At 36.8% G+C, this 16,528-nt stretch overlaps 1 protein-coding gene across 1 annotated transcript in view; it reads right to left on the bottom strand.

Moving 5' to 3' along the window:
* The window catches only part of PLA2G4A (phospholipase A2 group IVA), a 152,648-nt gene that overhangs the window by 110,636 nt on the left and 25,484 nt on the right, over window positions 1-16,528 (bottom strand). The window contains exon 3 of the mRNA XM_035010687.1: window positions 9,534-9,636. Within this exon, the coding sequence (XP_034866578.1) occupies window positions 9,534-9,566 (33 nt within the window). The 5' untranslated portion in view covers window positions 9,567-9,636. The remainder of the gene's footprint in view (window positions 1-9,533; window positions 9,637-16,528) is intronic.

The following is a 16,528-nucleotide window of genomic DNA, read 5'->3' as shown; positions in this document are numbered from 1 at the left end:
ATAACTATCCAAACATCTTTTGATAATTCTTTTCTTTGTTTCCTGGGGCCAGTATCACATATAAGTTCAAATTAGTATGGACTAGGCTAGCTTCCGACTTGGATAGGAGACTTTTGGTTATGTCTCAGGGGTGGTTCCAGAGGAAATGATATTATTGAATCCACAACCAGTGTTCTCTGGAAGAAAGTAATGACTCAGCACAATGCTAGTTGGTAGCTGGCAAAAAGAGATGCCATATTTCAATTGAGATGTCAAATATAAGCTCAATACACTAACTCAGCTACAAGATTAAGCTCTGCCTTCAGGTCTTGGATTACCTGACTTTGAGTGTCTTTTCTCATCCCTAATCTTTTCCATAGTGAAAATCACAACTTTTTCTTTTCGCAATTCCAATTCCCCAGTCATTAGGAAAATAGTTACTGTATTAAGTTCATTCTGGAGAATTACATTACCATCTGTAACTAAAATGACTGGGCATTGGAAAAAAGAACTAGTCAGCTTGTACAAAATCAATTTGATGATTGTTCTAATCTGCTGAAAGTCCTGCTGTTAAAGGAAGAACCAAAAATCTGATGGAAGAGAAGGTAGAGTCTGCATGCAAGTATCTTTCTCTACTTAACTGCCATTGCCTAATTTTAACTCAAACTAAAACCAAAGACTGTTAGTGTGATAAAGACTGGAGAATCTCATTACTGAACCCAGAGATTGTGATCATCACAATCAGCAACAGGCAATTTCAAACAGACCTCAGAAATGTTTCAAATGAATTTCTGCACTGATGTCATCTAGGAGTTAGGATACTTTTTTAGATAAGATACCTATTTTTAGTTTCACTTCCTGGTGTGGAGTTTCATTCTAATACTTTGAGAGGCACAGGCATTGTGTTACTATTCTCTCACATTTTTTATGAGTGGCCAGCTCATCTATTTACAATCTATAATGCTCTCTAAGCTTGCTTTAAGAATTCTCAGTCATGGGGGCACCTGGGTGTCTCAGTCGTTAAGCATCTGCCTTCAGCTCAGGTCATGGTCCCAAGGTCCTGGGATCGAGCCCTGCATCAGGCTCCCTGCTCAGCAGAAAGCCTGCTTCTCCCTCTCCCTCTGCCTACTTGTGCTCTCTCTCTCTCTGTCAAATTAATAAATAAAATCTTAAAAAAAAAAAAAGAATTCTCAGTCATGGATTGCCATATGCATAAATTATCCTAATGTCCCAAGCACCTAATTTGTCAACAGAATTTGTTAGCTCCAGCAGAGCCAGATTTTTCTTTATTAAAAGAAAATCATAATCAGAAATCTGAGTTTCTTCTCTTTCGTGAACAAGAAGCTTTCCCCACTTACACGAAAATATATATATTAAATACAGTAATAATATATATCATAATAAATATGTATATATATTTAAAAATTAAAGTAAATATAGAGTTCATTTTCACTGAAGTTAAAAGATTTTAAGTCCTATTTTAATCAGGATTACTGAGACTGCCCTAGCAGAAAACCAGTACAAAAAAGAAATATTTGATGGTGACAGCTTGCATCTAAAATACTCACTTAATGGGCGCCTGGGTGGCTCAGTTGGTTAAGCGACTGCCTTCGGCTCAGGTCATGATCCTGGAGCACCGGGATCGAGTCCCGCGTTGGGCTCCCTGCTCAGCAGGGAGTCTGCTTCTCCCTCTGACCCTCCCCCCCTCTCATGTGCTCTCTCTCTCTCAAATAAATAAATAAAATCTTTAAAAAATAAAATAAAATAAAATACTCACTTAATGACATACTTACCATAAATTTATAGTGACTATAACATCTTCAAGATACCTAAAATTCAAGTCACCCAAATTTTTAGCACCTAACTTTTAATTGAGATATAGACTCTGGTCCAATGTAACTGAGTACCATAGTACCACATACACAGATTTTTTTTTTTTTAACATCAGCTTTTTTCCTACTGCAATACTCCTGAAGAAATCTATACTCTCCTGAAGAAATCTATACAGTAATTATGGCTGAGTTAAGACCAGGAGGTAGAGAAGTACACCTTCATTGTCCTGGAGGGGCTCATTAGAACACATGAAGCACGATGCATGCTTGAACATTTCCCCCCACACATTCTTAAAGATGCTTTGGGTAACAGAAATATTTATGTAGGTTGGAATTACTGACCTAGTGGATATGCCATGTTTGTTCAAATCTACGATGTCTTTGCAATGATGATTTTCAGATGTGTATGTTAAGTCTAGTAGATCAAACAGACTTGAAAATATAGATATATTTACAGATGCCATTTGGGGTAATTTTTATTTATTTATTTATTTTTCTAAAGATTTATTTATTTGAGAGAGAGCGAATGAGAGAGACAGAGAGCACATGAGAGGGGGGAGGGTCAGAGGGAGAAGCAGGCTCCCTGCTGAGCAGGGAGCCCGATGCGGGACTCGATCCCAGGACTCCAGGATCATGACCTGAGCCGAAGGCAGTTGCTTAACCAACTGAGCCACCCAGGCGCCCCTGGGGTAATTTATTTTAAGGACCTTCTTCAAAACCTTCTCTTGGTCTTAGTTCATCTTTGCCATTAAGCAGTAAGTGAAAGATTCGTAACTAAAAGACAAGGATATTTATAATAAACTGCCTGATATTTCAACTCAGTTTTTCTGCCTTGGTTTCCACATCTGTAAAATGAAATTATATCGCCAATCCCCTGAAACCAACCCAGCCTCCAACATTAAAATTTCACAGAGATCAATATTGAACGTCAAGTTGGGGGGATAATTTTACCATTTGTGGAAATCTTTTAAGATGAAACTTTTTTTTAATCTATCTTCTGGGGATTATCTAGAGGCACCACTGATCTAAAGTAAACACAATGGGGGAACTCCATTTGTAATAATGGTAGGTTAAACAATCATAAGACACTTCTGACATAAACACTTCCCACAGAAAATAACTAAAAACTGAATAAGGTTTTACAAAATAAGTAAAGATTTTCCAAAAAGTAACTGTGACTGACCTCGGGGTGCTCAGATTAAATATTACTCCTGGGTGTGTCTGTGAGGGTCTTTCCAAATGAGATTATCATTTAATCAGGGACTTGGGAAAGTAGGTTGCCTTCCCCAGTGTGGGCTGGCATCATCCAATCTGTTGAGGGCCTGAATAGAACAAAAGGAGGAATTTGCCTCTTTTCTTCCAGTCTTACTGCTTGAGCTGAAACCCCTCATGTCATCTTCTCCTGACCCTGGACTGCTATTTATACCATTAGCCCCCTGGGTTCTCAAGCTGTCAGAAGTGGACTGAATTATAGCCCTGTTTTTCCTGGCTCTCCATTCGGCAGATGGCAGAATGTGTGACTTCCCAGTCTCCATAACCACATGAGACAATTCTTCAAAATAAGTCTCTGTATCTAGATCTAACTGCTATGGTCTGAGGGTTTGTGCCCCCCCCCCAAATTCATATGTTGGAATCCTAACCCCTCAAAGATTATGAGATTAGAGTTTTGGGAGGTGTAAGGAACCCTCATGAATAGATTTGTGCCTTTATAGAAGAAAATCTAGACAGATTCCTTGCCTCTTCTACCTTGTGAGGACAGAATGGCTACAAACCAGGGAACAGGGCCCTCACCATATGCAACCATGCTGGTACCTTGATCTTGGATTTCCCAGCCTCCAGAACTCTGAGCAACAAATTTCTGTTGTTTATAAGCTAAATTAAGACTCCATCTATCTACCTACCTTTCTATCACCTATTGATTCTGTTTCTCTGGAGAACATGGACTAATAGAGTAACAAAGAACTAACAAGATAGAAAGGTCTTAACTACCAGGAAAGAGATCAAAAATCAAAGAGAGCACCAAAAACCAGAGTGGTAAGCATTGTTTTTGCTGATCCAGAGAGGAAGAGGCTGAGACTGAGCAGCCTCGAGAGAGTGTGAGCCTTCTGAGGATTAGTACCCTCATAAACCAACCCCGTTTTAAGTTGAAAATTCCATAGACTGCACCCTAAAGAATGACTGGTATCAGGGAAAGGTGAGAAGCTGATCACTAACCATCCTCTTTTTCACTTTTCTAGAACAACAACAACAAATGTGCTATTTGCCCTAAAACTCATTGTTAGTTTCGCACTGCATTAGGCTTTGCAACAGGAGGTTTTGGCCACCTTTAATATTTCTGATTTCTCAATAGCCGTGTCTCACCCTCTGATGTCCCTTAGCTGGAAATACCTTTCTTTACTGTGTCTAGAGAATACTTTTAGACACATGGCAATTTATTATTTATAAAAGCCTTGCGAAGCAGACACAGCAGGTACTATTCATACCCTGTTTTTCCACACGAAGCCGCTAAAACTCAGTTTCAGTGCTCAGGAGCACGTAACTGAAGACGGGAAATAGCACTAGAATACTAGCTCTTTGATTCCTTACCCTGTGTTGCACCCCTCCCCCACCATGTTACCATAATAATCTAGAATAATATCTTTCTACTTTCCCGGTAAAATTTCCAGTCACCCACAATGACGTTTCTCAAAGGTCCCTGTATTTTAGCAAGCACTCATGCTAGCACACCCATGTGGTTGACTATGTCTAATGTGAAGACAACCTTGGGTTCTGTGGATGTGGGACAGTGGCCCTCCACTGCTAATAGGGTGGTGGGAAGAGGTGTGGATTCTTTTTCACTCCAGGGAAGTGACTCATTTTCAGAGTAAAAAGATGGAAATTTTTATAAATAATTTATACTTGACCTATCCTTGTAAGATTGGTCCAAAAGAATTTCAATAAATCCTGGAGACACAAACATTCTTCAGGTTAGAAAGTACCTCACGAGGACTCTGAGCATATGGACACTGAATTCTGCCATATGTTTATCGCTCCAGTTTCTACCAGGTTCTTAAAAGCCAGCACTGTGGGAAGCAAGAGAACTTGCTGGCTGTGAATTGCTGCATCAGCCCAAGGGATTCCCCAACATGTCACTGCATCACAGGTGTGGGGAATATAAGGCCAAACTTCTGTGCCAAAACGGTGTTGGCCCGTCTGGTACCACTCATTACAAGTTAGCTGACTTAGTTTTCCCCATCTTTCCTTTTTACTAAAACTATTCTGTGCTGAGTATGCTCACTTATATATTTTGAAAAGTATCTTTCTGTGAAAACCAGGGCAGGGAATTTTGTCACTAAAACAATTTACATAGACAAACACACACAGTGTTTTTCATACATACACAGAAAGAACAAGAAGAACAAAACTACAAAGCTCTTAGGGATCCTCATTTAAAAGCGCTATAAATTGGAATATGAATTAAATGTCCCACTCTGATGCTGGGAAAGGTAACGAAAACCGTGATACAGATATGTGGTTTTCAAGCTTCATCATATTAAGATGACGCGTCGGTAATTACTATGTCCTAAATATTTAGCTATAGTTAAAATTTGCGAGAAAAGGTGACAGCAATGAGTTAAAATATCCAGAGTGCCGTTTGATTTTTAAATATACTCTGCCACGTTAAGAGAAGAAACTAAATGGCCAGCTCACAAGGTCATCTGACAAGAGACATGTGGAGACTATACAGCGGTCAGTAAGAAGGCCTGGTCAGGTTTAGGTATGAGAGGAAGGGTATTTGAAATAATTATATTCTTTGAAATGTATTATACTCCAACCATACTGAACTTCTTTCATTTCCTTAAATGAACTTTCTCATCTCCAGATTACCTCACATTTGCTTTTTTCCAATCCAGAAAAGTAATTTTCTCCTTCTTCACTTCCCTTGTGCTAAACCTTCAGGTCTAGGCTTACATGTCACTCCCTCTAGGGAATTCCTCTCGGGAATCTGAAGGCAGACGCTTAACCGACTGAGCCATCCGGGCACCCCTGATTATATGCTTTTCACAAAAACCACACTTTAAATAAAAGGAAAAATATAAATTGAACATAAAAGGATGCATACACACCAATCAAAGAAACTGGAAGAAGTCAAATTAATAAAAGACAAAGTAAAATTTAGAACAAAGCTATCATTAGAGATAAAAAAAGGACTTATAATGATAAAACATCAATTAGAGAAATACATACATCCAGAAGTTATATGCACTAATAACATATCTTCAAAATTCATAAAGCAAAAGTTGAAATGGAAACATATTGTTGTATATGGAACATTTACCCAAACAGACAATATGCTAGGCCATAATCATGTATAAACATATTACAAACAACAAAAAATCATGCAAGAGTATGTTCTCTGAACAGAGTGGAATTAGATTAGAAATCAAAGACAAAGACAACTGTTTGAAAATTAATATACACGTGTCTAAGTACCCCCTGAGTCAAAGCTCAGTTCAGGGACTGAGTTAGAAAAAGTTAGAAAATATTTTTCATTGAGCAATTATGAAAATGTGACATTCCCAAACCTAGGTGCTATACCTAAAGTAGATGGTCTACAATTAATAAAGCTCTAAAGATAAATATTTAAAAATTTAAAAGGAAGAAGTAAAATTGGCATTATTCACAGATAACAGGAATGTGTAAGTTGAAAATCCAAAAGAACCTACAAACTATTAAAATTAATAAAGAAATTCAGTAAGTTTATTAGATCTACAAAGATCAATTGTATCTTGATATAAATGCAAAAACTAATTGGAAAATAAAATTTACAAATAATGATGCTAAAACATCAACTATCAAGAAATACATCTAAAAAAAGATATATAATAATCCCTCTTTAGCCTCAGGGAATACATTCCAAGCAACCTCCCAGGTGCCCCACCATAAATGCCTGAAACCGTGGGTAGTACAAACTCTCTATGTGCTGTTTTTTCCTGTACATATATACCTAGGATAAAGTTTAATTTCTAGATTAGACACAGTAAGAGATTAACAACAATAACTAATAATAAAATAGAACTATAATAACATACGGTAATAAAAGTTATGTGAATGTGCGCTCTCTCTCAAAGAATCTTGTATTATCACTCTCCTTGCGATGATATGAGATGATAAAATGCCTAGGTGATGAGATGAAGTGAGTGAATAACACAGGCTTTGTGACGTAGTGTTAGGTTACTACTGACCTGATGATACGTCAGAAGGAGGATCATCTGCTTCTGTATAAGGTCTGACTGCAGGTAATGGGGGGAATACTATAAAAGATATCCTACTGAAATCTACAATACACTTTTGAGAGAATTAAAGGTAATCTAAATAACATTAGTTTTGGATTAGATTCATGTGTTATTAATGGGTGGGAAGATTCAATATCTTTGTCATATCATATCTCCCTTAATTGGTCTATAAAATCATTACAGGGCCAATAAAAATCCCAGCAGTTTTGTGTATGTGTGTGTGTGTGCAAACTGACAAACTGATTGCAAAATTTATATGGAAATGCAGAGGACTAAAAATAACCAAGACAATCTTGAAGAAGAAAAAGCTGGAGGATTTTACACTACCATATATAAGATACATTTCAAAGCTACAGAATTTAAGATGCGACACCTGGGTGGCTCAGTCGGTTAAGCATCTGCCTTCGGCTCAGGTCATGACCTCAGGGTCCTGGAATCAAGCCCCGCATTGGGCTCCTTGCTCGGCACGGAGTCTGCTTCTCCCTCTGCCTGCCACTCTCCCTGCTTGTGCTCTCTCTCTCTCACTCTCTCTCTCTCTTAATCCCTGACAAATAAATAAATAAAATCTTAAAAAAAAAAAGAAATTAAGATAGACATGTTGTACAACTGTCATTATATAACAAAGCCTAATAGACCAATAGAACAGCATGGAAATCAAGCCACTCACATATGGCTACTTGATTTCCAGTAGCGGCGCCATGGCCATTCAGCGAGGAGATGAGTTACCAGGGGACTAGAGAGTTCATAGTATATTCAGATAAGGGAATGCTACACGGCAATGTAAAAGTGTGCAATTCTGCTGCTTTGCAACAACATGAATGAATCTCACAGATGTAATGTGGAAGGCAGATATCCCTATGAAGGTCAAAAACAGGCAACACTTATCTATGGTCATAGAAGTCAAATGTTGGTTACCTTTGTGCAGTTTACTGACTGGAAAGGACATGAGCAACTCTTCTGCATTACTTTTAATGCTGTGTATTTTTATTTGGATGGTGGTTTCATGAGAGGAATACATAGGTTAATATCCATAAGCTGAACAATTAAGATTTATGCACTTTATGTATGCTATACATCGATTAAAAAAAAAAAAGAGTCCAACAGGAACAGCAGCTTGCAAAGAAAACTAAGAAGGAACCAATTGCAAGAAAATAGGAAACGAAACCAGAGAAATCTGAAACAGAACCACAGAAAAATCAAGAAGTTTTTTTTTTTAAAGGTTTTATTTATTTGAGAGAGAGAGAGCACGAGGGGGTTGGGGGGGAGGGAGAAGCAGACTCCCGGCTGAGCAGGGAACCCGATGCGGGCGGGACTCGATCCCAGGACCCTGAGATCATGACTTGAGCCAAAGGCAGATGCTTAACCAACTGAGCCACCCAGGCACCCCATCAAGAAGAGTTTTTTGTTGTTGTTGTTGTTGTTGTTGTTGTTGTTTTTAAAGATTTTATTTATTTATTTGACAGAGAAAGACACAGTGAGAGAGGGAACACAAACGGGGAGTGGGAGAGGGAGAAGCAGACTCCCTGCTGAGCAGGGAGCCCGATGCAGGACTTGATCCAGGGACTCCAGGATCATGACCTGAGCCAAAGGCAGTCGCTTAACCAACTGAGCCACCCAGGCGCCCAAGAAGAGTTTTAAGAAGAGAATGACCAGCGGGGTTGGGGGAGGTCAGGGTGGGATGTTGGGGGAGGATGGGGGTACTGAAGAGTCCACTGAATTCAGCACCAAAAGAGGTCCTTGATGAGGCTTCTTTGTGAAGTAGGAAAGCTGAGTGCAGTTTTTAATGACTCAAGTTGTGAATAGAGGGGAAGAAGGCACTAGAAAACACTTGTAATATGTTAATCCTTGCTCTCCAGGCAGGGAAAGAGAGAGGATGGTAGCTAGAGAAGGATGAAGGGTAAGAGAACAAGTGCTTCATTTGAAGTAACAATAAGGCTCTGGATTATTCCTTAATGTCCATAAAAACTATTTCTAGTCCATATAAGCCTAACTGGATCGTTGAATTCAGCAAAGAAATCCTGTTTTTTTTTAATCAGAAAACTGAGTTTGGAAAAATACATACTAAAATTTGAAATTACTCTTTACTATGAACTAACCACCTACAGAAGAATTGGTTTAAGAACAGCGAAGGGAAAGTTTACAGAACACTTTACCCTGGCAACACATACCCAAATATAGCCTTCAATTCAAGAATTCCTTTATCTTCTCTCAGTGCATATGAAGGGTAGAACTTACACAGACTGATAAGTGCTAAGTGGTAACTACATCTTTTATTGTTCCGTGAAAGTTCTATACTGTTACACATGGTTTGGACTTTTTTTTCCCTCCAAGTACCTCTGTTCTGGATTTGTCTTAGAGTTGTACTTTATTGGCCAATGCCAGCAAGACTCCTGCAGAAGTGTATCAGCCTCCCTCCCAGAAAAGATATATAAACAGTATGACTTACTATAATGTGCTGATACGGATCTATAAATGACATTTTGGTTTCAATTACAGGAAATCTCTTCACACTTCAAAGGTCTTCTCTGGCACTCTAGCTTCTTTAAAACCTACAAAATAAACAATCACTATTGTTAAGCTTCCTCTTGGATGCAGTTCCAAGATTTAAATCATGATGAATACGAACCTGAGGAAGTCAAAGTCCACCCAAGGGGACCAGATAGATTGAGTTTCCAGTTGTTTATAAGACCAAGTGTACACGTATAACTTAGGGAAAGGGTAAACTTATTTGATAGTACTGTTTATTTTCCACATTTATTTGTTCAAATTTATTCTGTCAGTAATTATTAGGAAACTCCAGAATTTTTTTTTTTTTTTTTGCATTTGCCAAGTATCTTATGGGAAGGTCACTGAACTTACGAAAAATTTAAATTATGTTTGAACTGTTTATAATTAAAAAGCACACGCCATTGTTTGTTTTCTCAGTTGGGCTAGTGTTACACAAATTCATGATAAGAAAGGAACAATTTTTTACCTTAGCTATTTGTTAAGAACTTTAAAGATATATTCATGTTGAATTTCAACTCAGTGTGGATATTAAAAAAAAAGTTTATTCATTCTAAAATAACCAGTTAAATTTGGAAGCAGTTAAATAAAAATGAATGAAAAATATGAAAAAATACTTTCTATACTTTGCTTTCTTCTACAATTACTCCATGTTATTTAAAATCAAATAAACTATTCAATGAACATCTGTTCCTCGATCACACATTTTTTTTTCCTTTGAGACTATAAAACAACATATATTTATTATAGGTTAGTATTCTATATGTCACATCTAATTTGGAACATTTCAAATACCTTTATTATTTATGATTAATATGTAAAGTCTAAAATATGTTTTTATTTCAGAATAAAGAAAATTTAAAAATTAAAGTGTTCTTTTTTCTTTTTAACAATTACATTTTAAAAATTATAAAAAATAATTCATGCTCAATTTTACAAATATGAACTATCAAAGTGAATAAAGAATAAAGTGTAATCATGATGCTATTTTGATGTATATCCTTCCAGACTATCCAATGCATATTCATATATTTAGAGTAAAAAGGAAAAGAAAGGATTTGAATTTTTTTACACAAATGGGATCTTACAAAGTGCCCTTGAACTTTTAAACTCACTTCATCATTTTTTAAGCAAAAAGAATAGTATTTATTTATTCATTCATTCATTCATTTATTTTTATTTTTTTTATTTATTTATTTTTTTCATTCATTTATTTTTAAAGACTTTATTTTTTAGAGGAGTTTTAAGTTCATAGCAAAATTCAGAAGGTACAGAGATTTTCCCCACGTACTCTGCCCCCACACATACATAATGACATCATCATCACCCAGAGACCATAGTTTACCTTAGGCTTCACTCTTCATGTTCTACAGTCTATGGGTTTTGACAAATATATAATGACATGTACCCATTATTATGGTATCATAGAGTATTTTCACACCTTAAAAATCCTCTTTGTTTTGCCTATTCATCCCTCCCTATCTCACAAGCCCTGGCAACCACTTATAGTTTCGCCTTTTCCAGAATGTCACATAGTTGGAAATCATACAGTATGTAGCATTTTCAGATTGGCTTATTTTACTCAGTGAGATGCATTTAATAAATTTTCTCCATGTCTTTATAACTCATTTCTTTTTAGAACTACATAATACATGGTCTGGATATACCACAGTTTATTTATCCATTCACCTACTGAAGGACATCGTGGATGCTTCCAAATTTTAGTAATTGTGAATGAAGCTGCTATAAACATCTATGTACAACTTTTTGTGTGGATATAAAACTTCATTTCCTTTGGGTAAATATCAAGGGGTATGATTGCTGGATCATATAGTAAGAATATGTTTAGTTTTGTAAGAAACCACCAAACGGGCGCCTGGGTGGCTCAGTAAGTTAAGCGTCTGCCTTCTGCTCAGGACATGATCCCAGGGTCTTGGCATTGAGCCCCATCGGGCTCCCTGCTCGGCGGGAAGCCTGCTTCTCCCTCTGCCTGCCGCTCCCCCTGCTTGTGAGCTCGCTCTCTCTGACAAATAAATAAATAAACTCTTAAAAAAAGAAAGAAAGAAAAGAAACCACCAAACTATCTTCCAAAGTGTCTGTACCATTTTGTATTCCCACTGGCAATATTTAACACTTCTATTGCTCACATCTTCACCCGCATTGGATGTTGTCAGTGTTCTAGATTTTGGCCATTCTAATAGGTTATACAATGTTATCTCGTTTTAATTTGCATTTCCCTGATGACATATGACATGAGCTTCTCCTCACATGTTTGTTTGCCACCTGTAAATCTTCTTTGGTGAAATATCTGTTAAGGTCTTTTGCCCATTTTAAAAATTAGGTGTTTTTTTTTATGGTTAAGTTTTAGGAGTTCTTTATATATTTTGGGTAACAGTGCTTTTTCAGGTGTGTCTTTTGCAAATATTTTCTACCAGCCTGGCTTCATTATTTTGAAATATGAAAAATATGAACCAATATTATAAGAAAGACAAAAATCACTCATAGTCCCCTATTTAAAAATTCTATAAAATGAAATTCTCCCTTCTTCCTTGTTCTGGTTTATCAAGAATCACTATTTTTACCGGAGAAAAAAACTTTTTAAAATAAAAGATTTACTTATTTAAATCACTTTCTAAGCTCCTAGAAGTTGATTTCTATCTTCTCATACACATTTTCATCAAGATGAAACAGTCTATATTTCCTCTCTATCATTACCCTTTAGAATTGAAGCAATTTCTTTTTTTTTAAATTTTTTAAAAATTTATTTCTTTGAGAGAGAGTGAGAGAGAGAAAGAGAGAGAGCATGAGCAGGGCAGAAGGAGAGGGAGAAGCAGGCTCCCTGCGACGCGGAACTCAATCCCAGGACCCTGGGATCATGACCTGAGCCCAAGGCAGATGTTTAACCAACGGAGGCACCCAGGCGCCCGTTAGTGAAGCAATGTCTTAATAAAATTCTTCTTTCAAGTACATGATAGGCCATGTGAAGCTCCTGGGCCCAGGAGCACAAAGCCTTTATGTTGCTGCAGCGGGGGTAATCCCTGAGAAATATATGTCCCCTTTCTAGAAACTGGCAAAGTCTGTACAAGTGTACAGCAATGCCAGGGTACAACTATCAGGGTCTCAATGCCTGAGGAAAAATCAGATTATTTTCTTTATTGAAGTAGCATGTTTGGTAAAAACAACACCGGATATGGGATCAGAAAGACCTCGATTCAAATTCCAGTTTCACATTTTAAGATCCAGTGTATTTCACCATAAATGGAAATAGTACTCCCTTCAATGTTGTATTGAGGACTAATGAATTAATTATAATGAAAGGTGCCTGCCCCACAGTAAATACTCAATGTATGTAAGCTTCCTCTTTTAAAAAAAATTTTTTTTAATTTTATTTTAATTCACTTAGTTAACATGCAGTGTTATATTCATTTCAGGTTTACAACAGAGTGGTTCAACGATTCCATACAGAACCCGGTCCTCATCATGACAACTGCACTCCTTAATCCCCATCACCTATTTCACCCATCCCCCCACTCACCTCCCCTCTGGTGACCATCAGTTTGCTCTCTAGAGTTAAGAGTCTGCTTCTTGGTTTGTTTCTCTCTCTCTCTCTCTCTTTCTCCTCTTTACTCATTTGTTTCATTTCTTAAATTCCATATATGAGTGAAATCATATGGTATTTTTCTTTCTCTGACTGACTTATTTCACTTAGCATTATACCCTCTAGTTCCATCCATGTTGTTGCAAATGGCAAGATTTCCTTCCTTTTTTATGGCTGAATAATATTTCATTGTGTATACATATATGGTTTATATGTATACATATATACTATATATACACACACACACACACACACACACACCACACCTTCTTTATCCATTCATCAATCAGTGGACGCTTGGGCTGCTTCCATATCTTGGCTATTGTAAATAATGCTGTAATAAACATAAGGGTGCATACATCCTTCTGAATTAGTGTTTTTGTATCTTTTGGGTGAATACCTTGTAGTGCCATTGCTGGATTATACGGTAGTTCTATTTTTAACTTTTTGAGGAAACTCCATACTGTTTTCTACAGTGGCCGCACCAGTCTGCATTCCCACGAACAGTGCAAAAGGGTTGCTTTTTCTCCACATCCTTGCCAACACCTGTTGTTTCTTGTGGTGTTGATCTTAGCCATTTTGACAGGTGTGACGTGATATCTCATTGTAGTTTGGATTTGCATTTCCCTGATGATAAGTGATGAAGAACATCTTTTCATGTGTCTGTTGGCCATCTGGATGTCTTCTTTGGAGAAATGTCTGTTAACGTCTTCTGCCCATTTTTAAATTGGATTATTTGGTTTTTGGGTGTTGATTTTTAGAAGTTTTTTTTTTTTTTTAAGAGAGAGAGAGGGGAAGCAGGAGCAGGGTGAGGGGAGGGAGCAGAGGGACAGGGAGAGAGAGAAAATCTTAAGCAGGCTCCATGTACGTGGGGCTCCATCGCATGACGCTGAGATCATGACTTGAGCCAAAATCAACAGTCAGATGCTTAACTGATAGAGCCATCCAGGCGCCCTGAGAAGTCCTTTATATATTTTGGATACTAACCCTTTATAGGATATGTCATTTACAAATATCTTCTCCCATTCTGTGGGTTGCCTTTTAGTTTTGTTGATTGTTGGCTTAGCTGTGCAGAAGCTTTTTATTTTGATGTAGTCCCAATAGTTTATTTTTGCTTTTGTTTCCCTTGCCTCAGGAGACATATCCAGAAAGAAGTTGTTATAGCTGAGGTCAAAGAGGTTACTGCTTGTGTTCTTCTCTAGGATTTTTATGGTTTCAGGTCTCACATTTAGGTCCTTAACCATTTTGAATTTATTTTTGTGTATGGTATAAGAAGGTGGTCCAGTTTCATTCTCTTGTATGTTGCTATCCAGTTTTCCCAACACCATTTGTTGAAGAGACTGTCCTTTTCCCATGGGATAGTCTTTCTTGTGGGTTTTCTATTCTGTTCTATTGGTATGTGTGTCTGTTTTTGTGCCAGTACCATACTGTTTTGATCACTACAGCTTTGTAATAGAACTTGAAGTCTGGAATTATGATGCCTTCAGCTCTTTTTTTCTTTTTCAATGTTGCTTTGGCTATTTGGGGTCTTTTGTGGTTCCACATACATTTTAGAATTGTTTGTTCTAGTTCCGTGAAAATGCTGTTGGTATTTTGATAGGGATTGCATCAAATGTGTAGATTGGGTAGTATAGACATTTTAACAATATTTTTCTTCTAATCCATGAGCACTGAATGTCTTTCCATTTCTTTGCATTGTTTTCAATGTCTTTCATCAGTGTTTTATAGCTTTCAGAGTAAAAAAAGTCTTTCAACTCTGGATAGGTCTATTCCTAGCTATCTTACGGTTTTGGGTGCAATGTAAATGGGTCTGATTTGTTGAATTCTCTTTCTGCTGCTTCATAAAAATGCAACAGATTTCTACACATTGATTTTGTATCCTGTGACTTCACCAAATTCATTTATCAGTTCTAACAGTTTTTTAGTCAGTCTTTTGGATTTTCTATATAAAGCATCATGTCATCTGCAAATAGTGAAAATTTGACTTCTTCCTTGCTGATTTGGATGCATTTATTTTTGTAGTCTGATTGGTGTGGCTAGGACTTCCAGTACCATGTTGAATAAAAGTGGTGAGAGTGGACATCCTCGTGTTGTTCCTGACCTTAAAAAAAAAAAAAGGCTCATCAGTTTTTCCCCATTAAGGATGATGCTAGTTGTGGGTTTTTCATATATGGCCTTTATTATGTTGAGGTATGCTCCCTCTAAACTACTTTGTTGAGGGTTTTTATCATGAATGGATATTGTACTTTGTCAAGTACATTTTCTTTGTCTATTGAAATGATCATATAGTTCTTATCCTTTCTCTTATTGATATAATCAATCATTGATTGATTTGAGAATACTGAACCACCTTGCAACCCAGGAATGAATCCCACTTAATGTGGTAAATGATTTTTTTTAATGTATTGTTGGATTTGGTTTGTTAGTATTTTGTTGAGGATTTTTGCCTCTGTGCTCATCAGGGATATTAAAAAAGTGGTATCCATCTGGTTTTGGTATCAGGATAATGTTGGCCTCAAAGAATGAATTTGGAAGGTTTCCTTCCTCTTCTATTTTTTGTAATAGTTTGAGGAGAATAGGTATTAACTCTTCTTTAAAAGTTTGGTAAAATTTTTAGTAAAATTTGCCTGTGAAGCCATCTGATCCTGGACTTTTGTGTGTTGGGAGTTTTTTGATTACTGATTAAGTTTCCCTGCTTGTTATCAGTCTTTTCAAATTTTCTATTTCTGTTTCAGTTTGGGTAATTTTATGTTTCTAGGAACTTATCCATTTCCTCTAGGTTGTCCAATTTGTTGGCATATAGTTTTTCATAATATTCTCTTAAAATTGTTTATATTTCTGTGGTGTTGGCTATTTCTCCTTTTTCATTTGTGATTTTATTTATTTGACTCCTTTCTCTTTTTTCCTTGGTAAGTCTGGCTACAACTTACCAATTTTATTGATTTTTTCAGAGAACCAGCTCCTGGTTTCATTGATCTGTTCTATTGCTTTTTTAGTTCCTATATCATTTATTTCTGCTCTAATCTTTATTATGTCCTTCCTTCTGTTGGTTTTAGGTTTTGTTTGTTATTCTTTTCCTAGTTTCTTTAGGTGAAAGGTTGGGTTGTTTGAGATTTTTCTTGCTTCCTGAGGTAGGCCTGTATTGCTATAAACTTCCCTCTTACAACCACTTTTGCTGCCTCCCAAAGGTTTTGGACCATTGTGTTTTCATTTTCATTTGTTTCCATGTACTTTTTAAATTTCTTCTTTTTATTTCCTGGTTGATCCATTCATTGTTTAGTAGCATGTTATTTAACCTCCATCAGATTTTTTTCTTGTGGTTGTTTTCTAGTTTCATT

The sequence above is a fragment of the Mirounga leonina genome, unplaced genomic scaffold (assembly GCF_011800145.1).
Source record: "Mirounga leonina isolate KUSES-001 unplaced genomic scaffold, KU_Mleo_1.0 Mir_154, whole genome shotgun sequence".
NCBI lineage: Eukaryota > Metazoa > Chordata > Mammalia > Carnivora > Phocidae > Mirounga > Mirounga leonina.
Note: the sequence above shows the minus strand (reverse complement) of the source record. Positions and strands in the feature narration are given on the sequence as shown.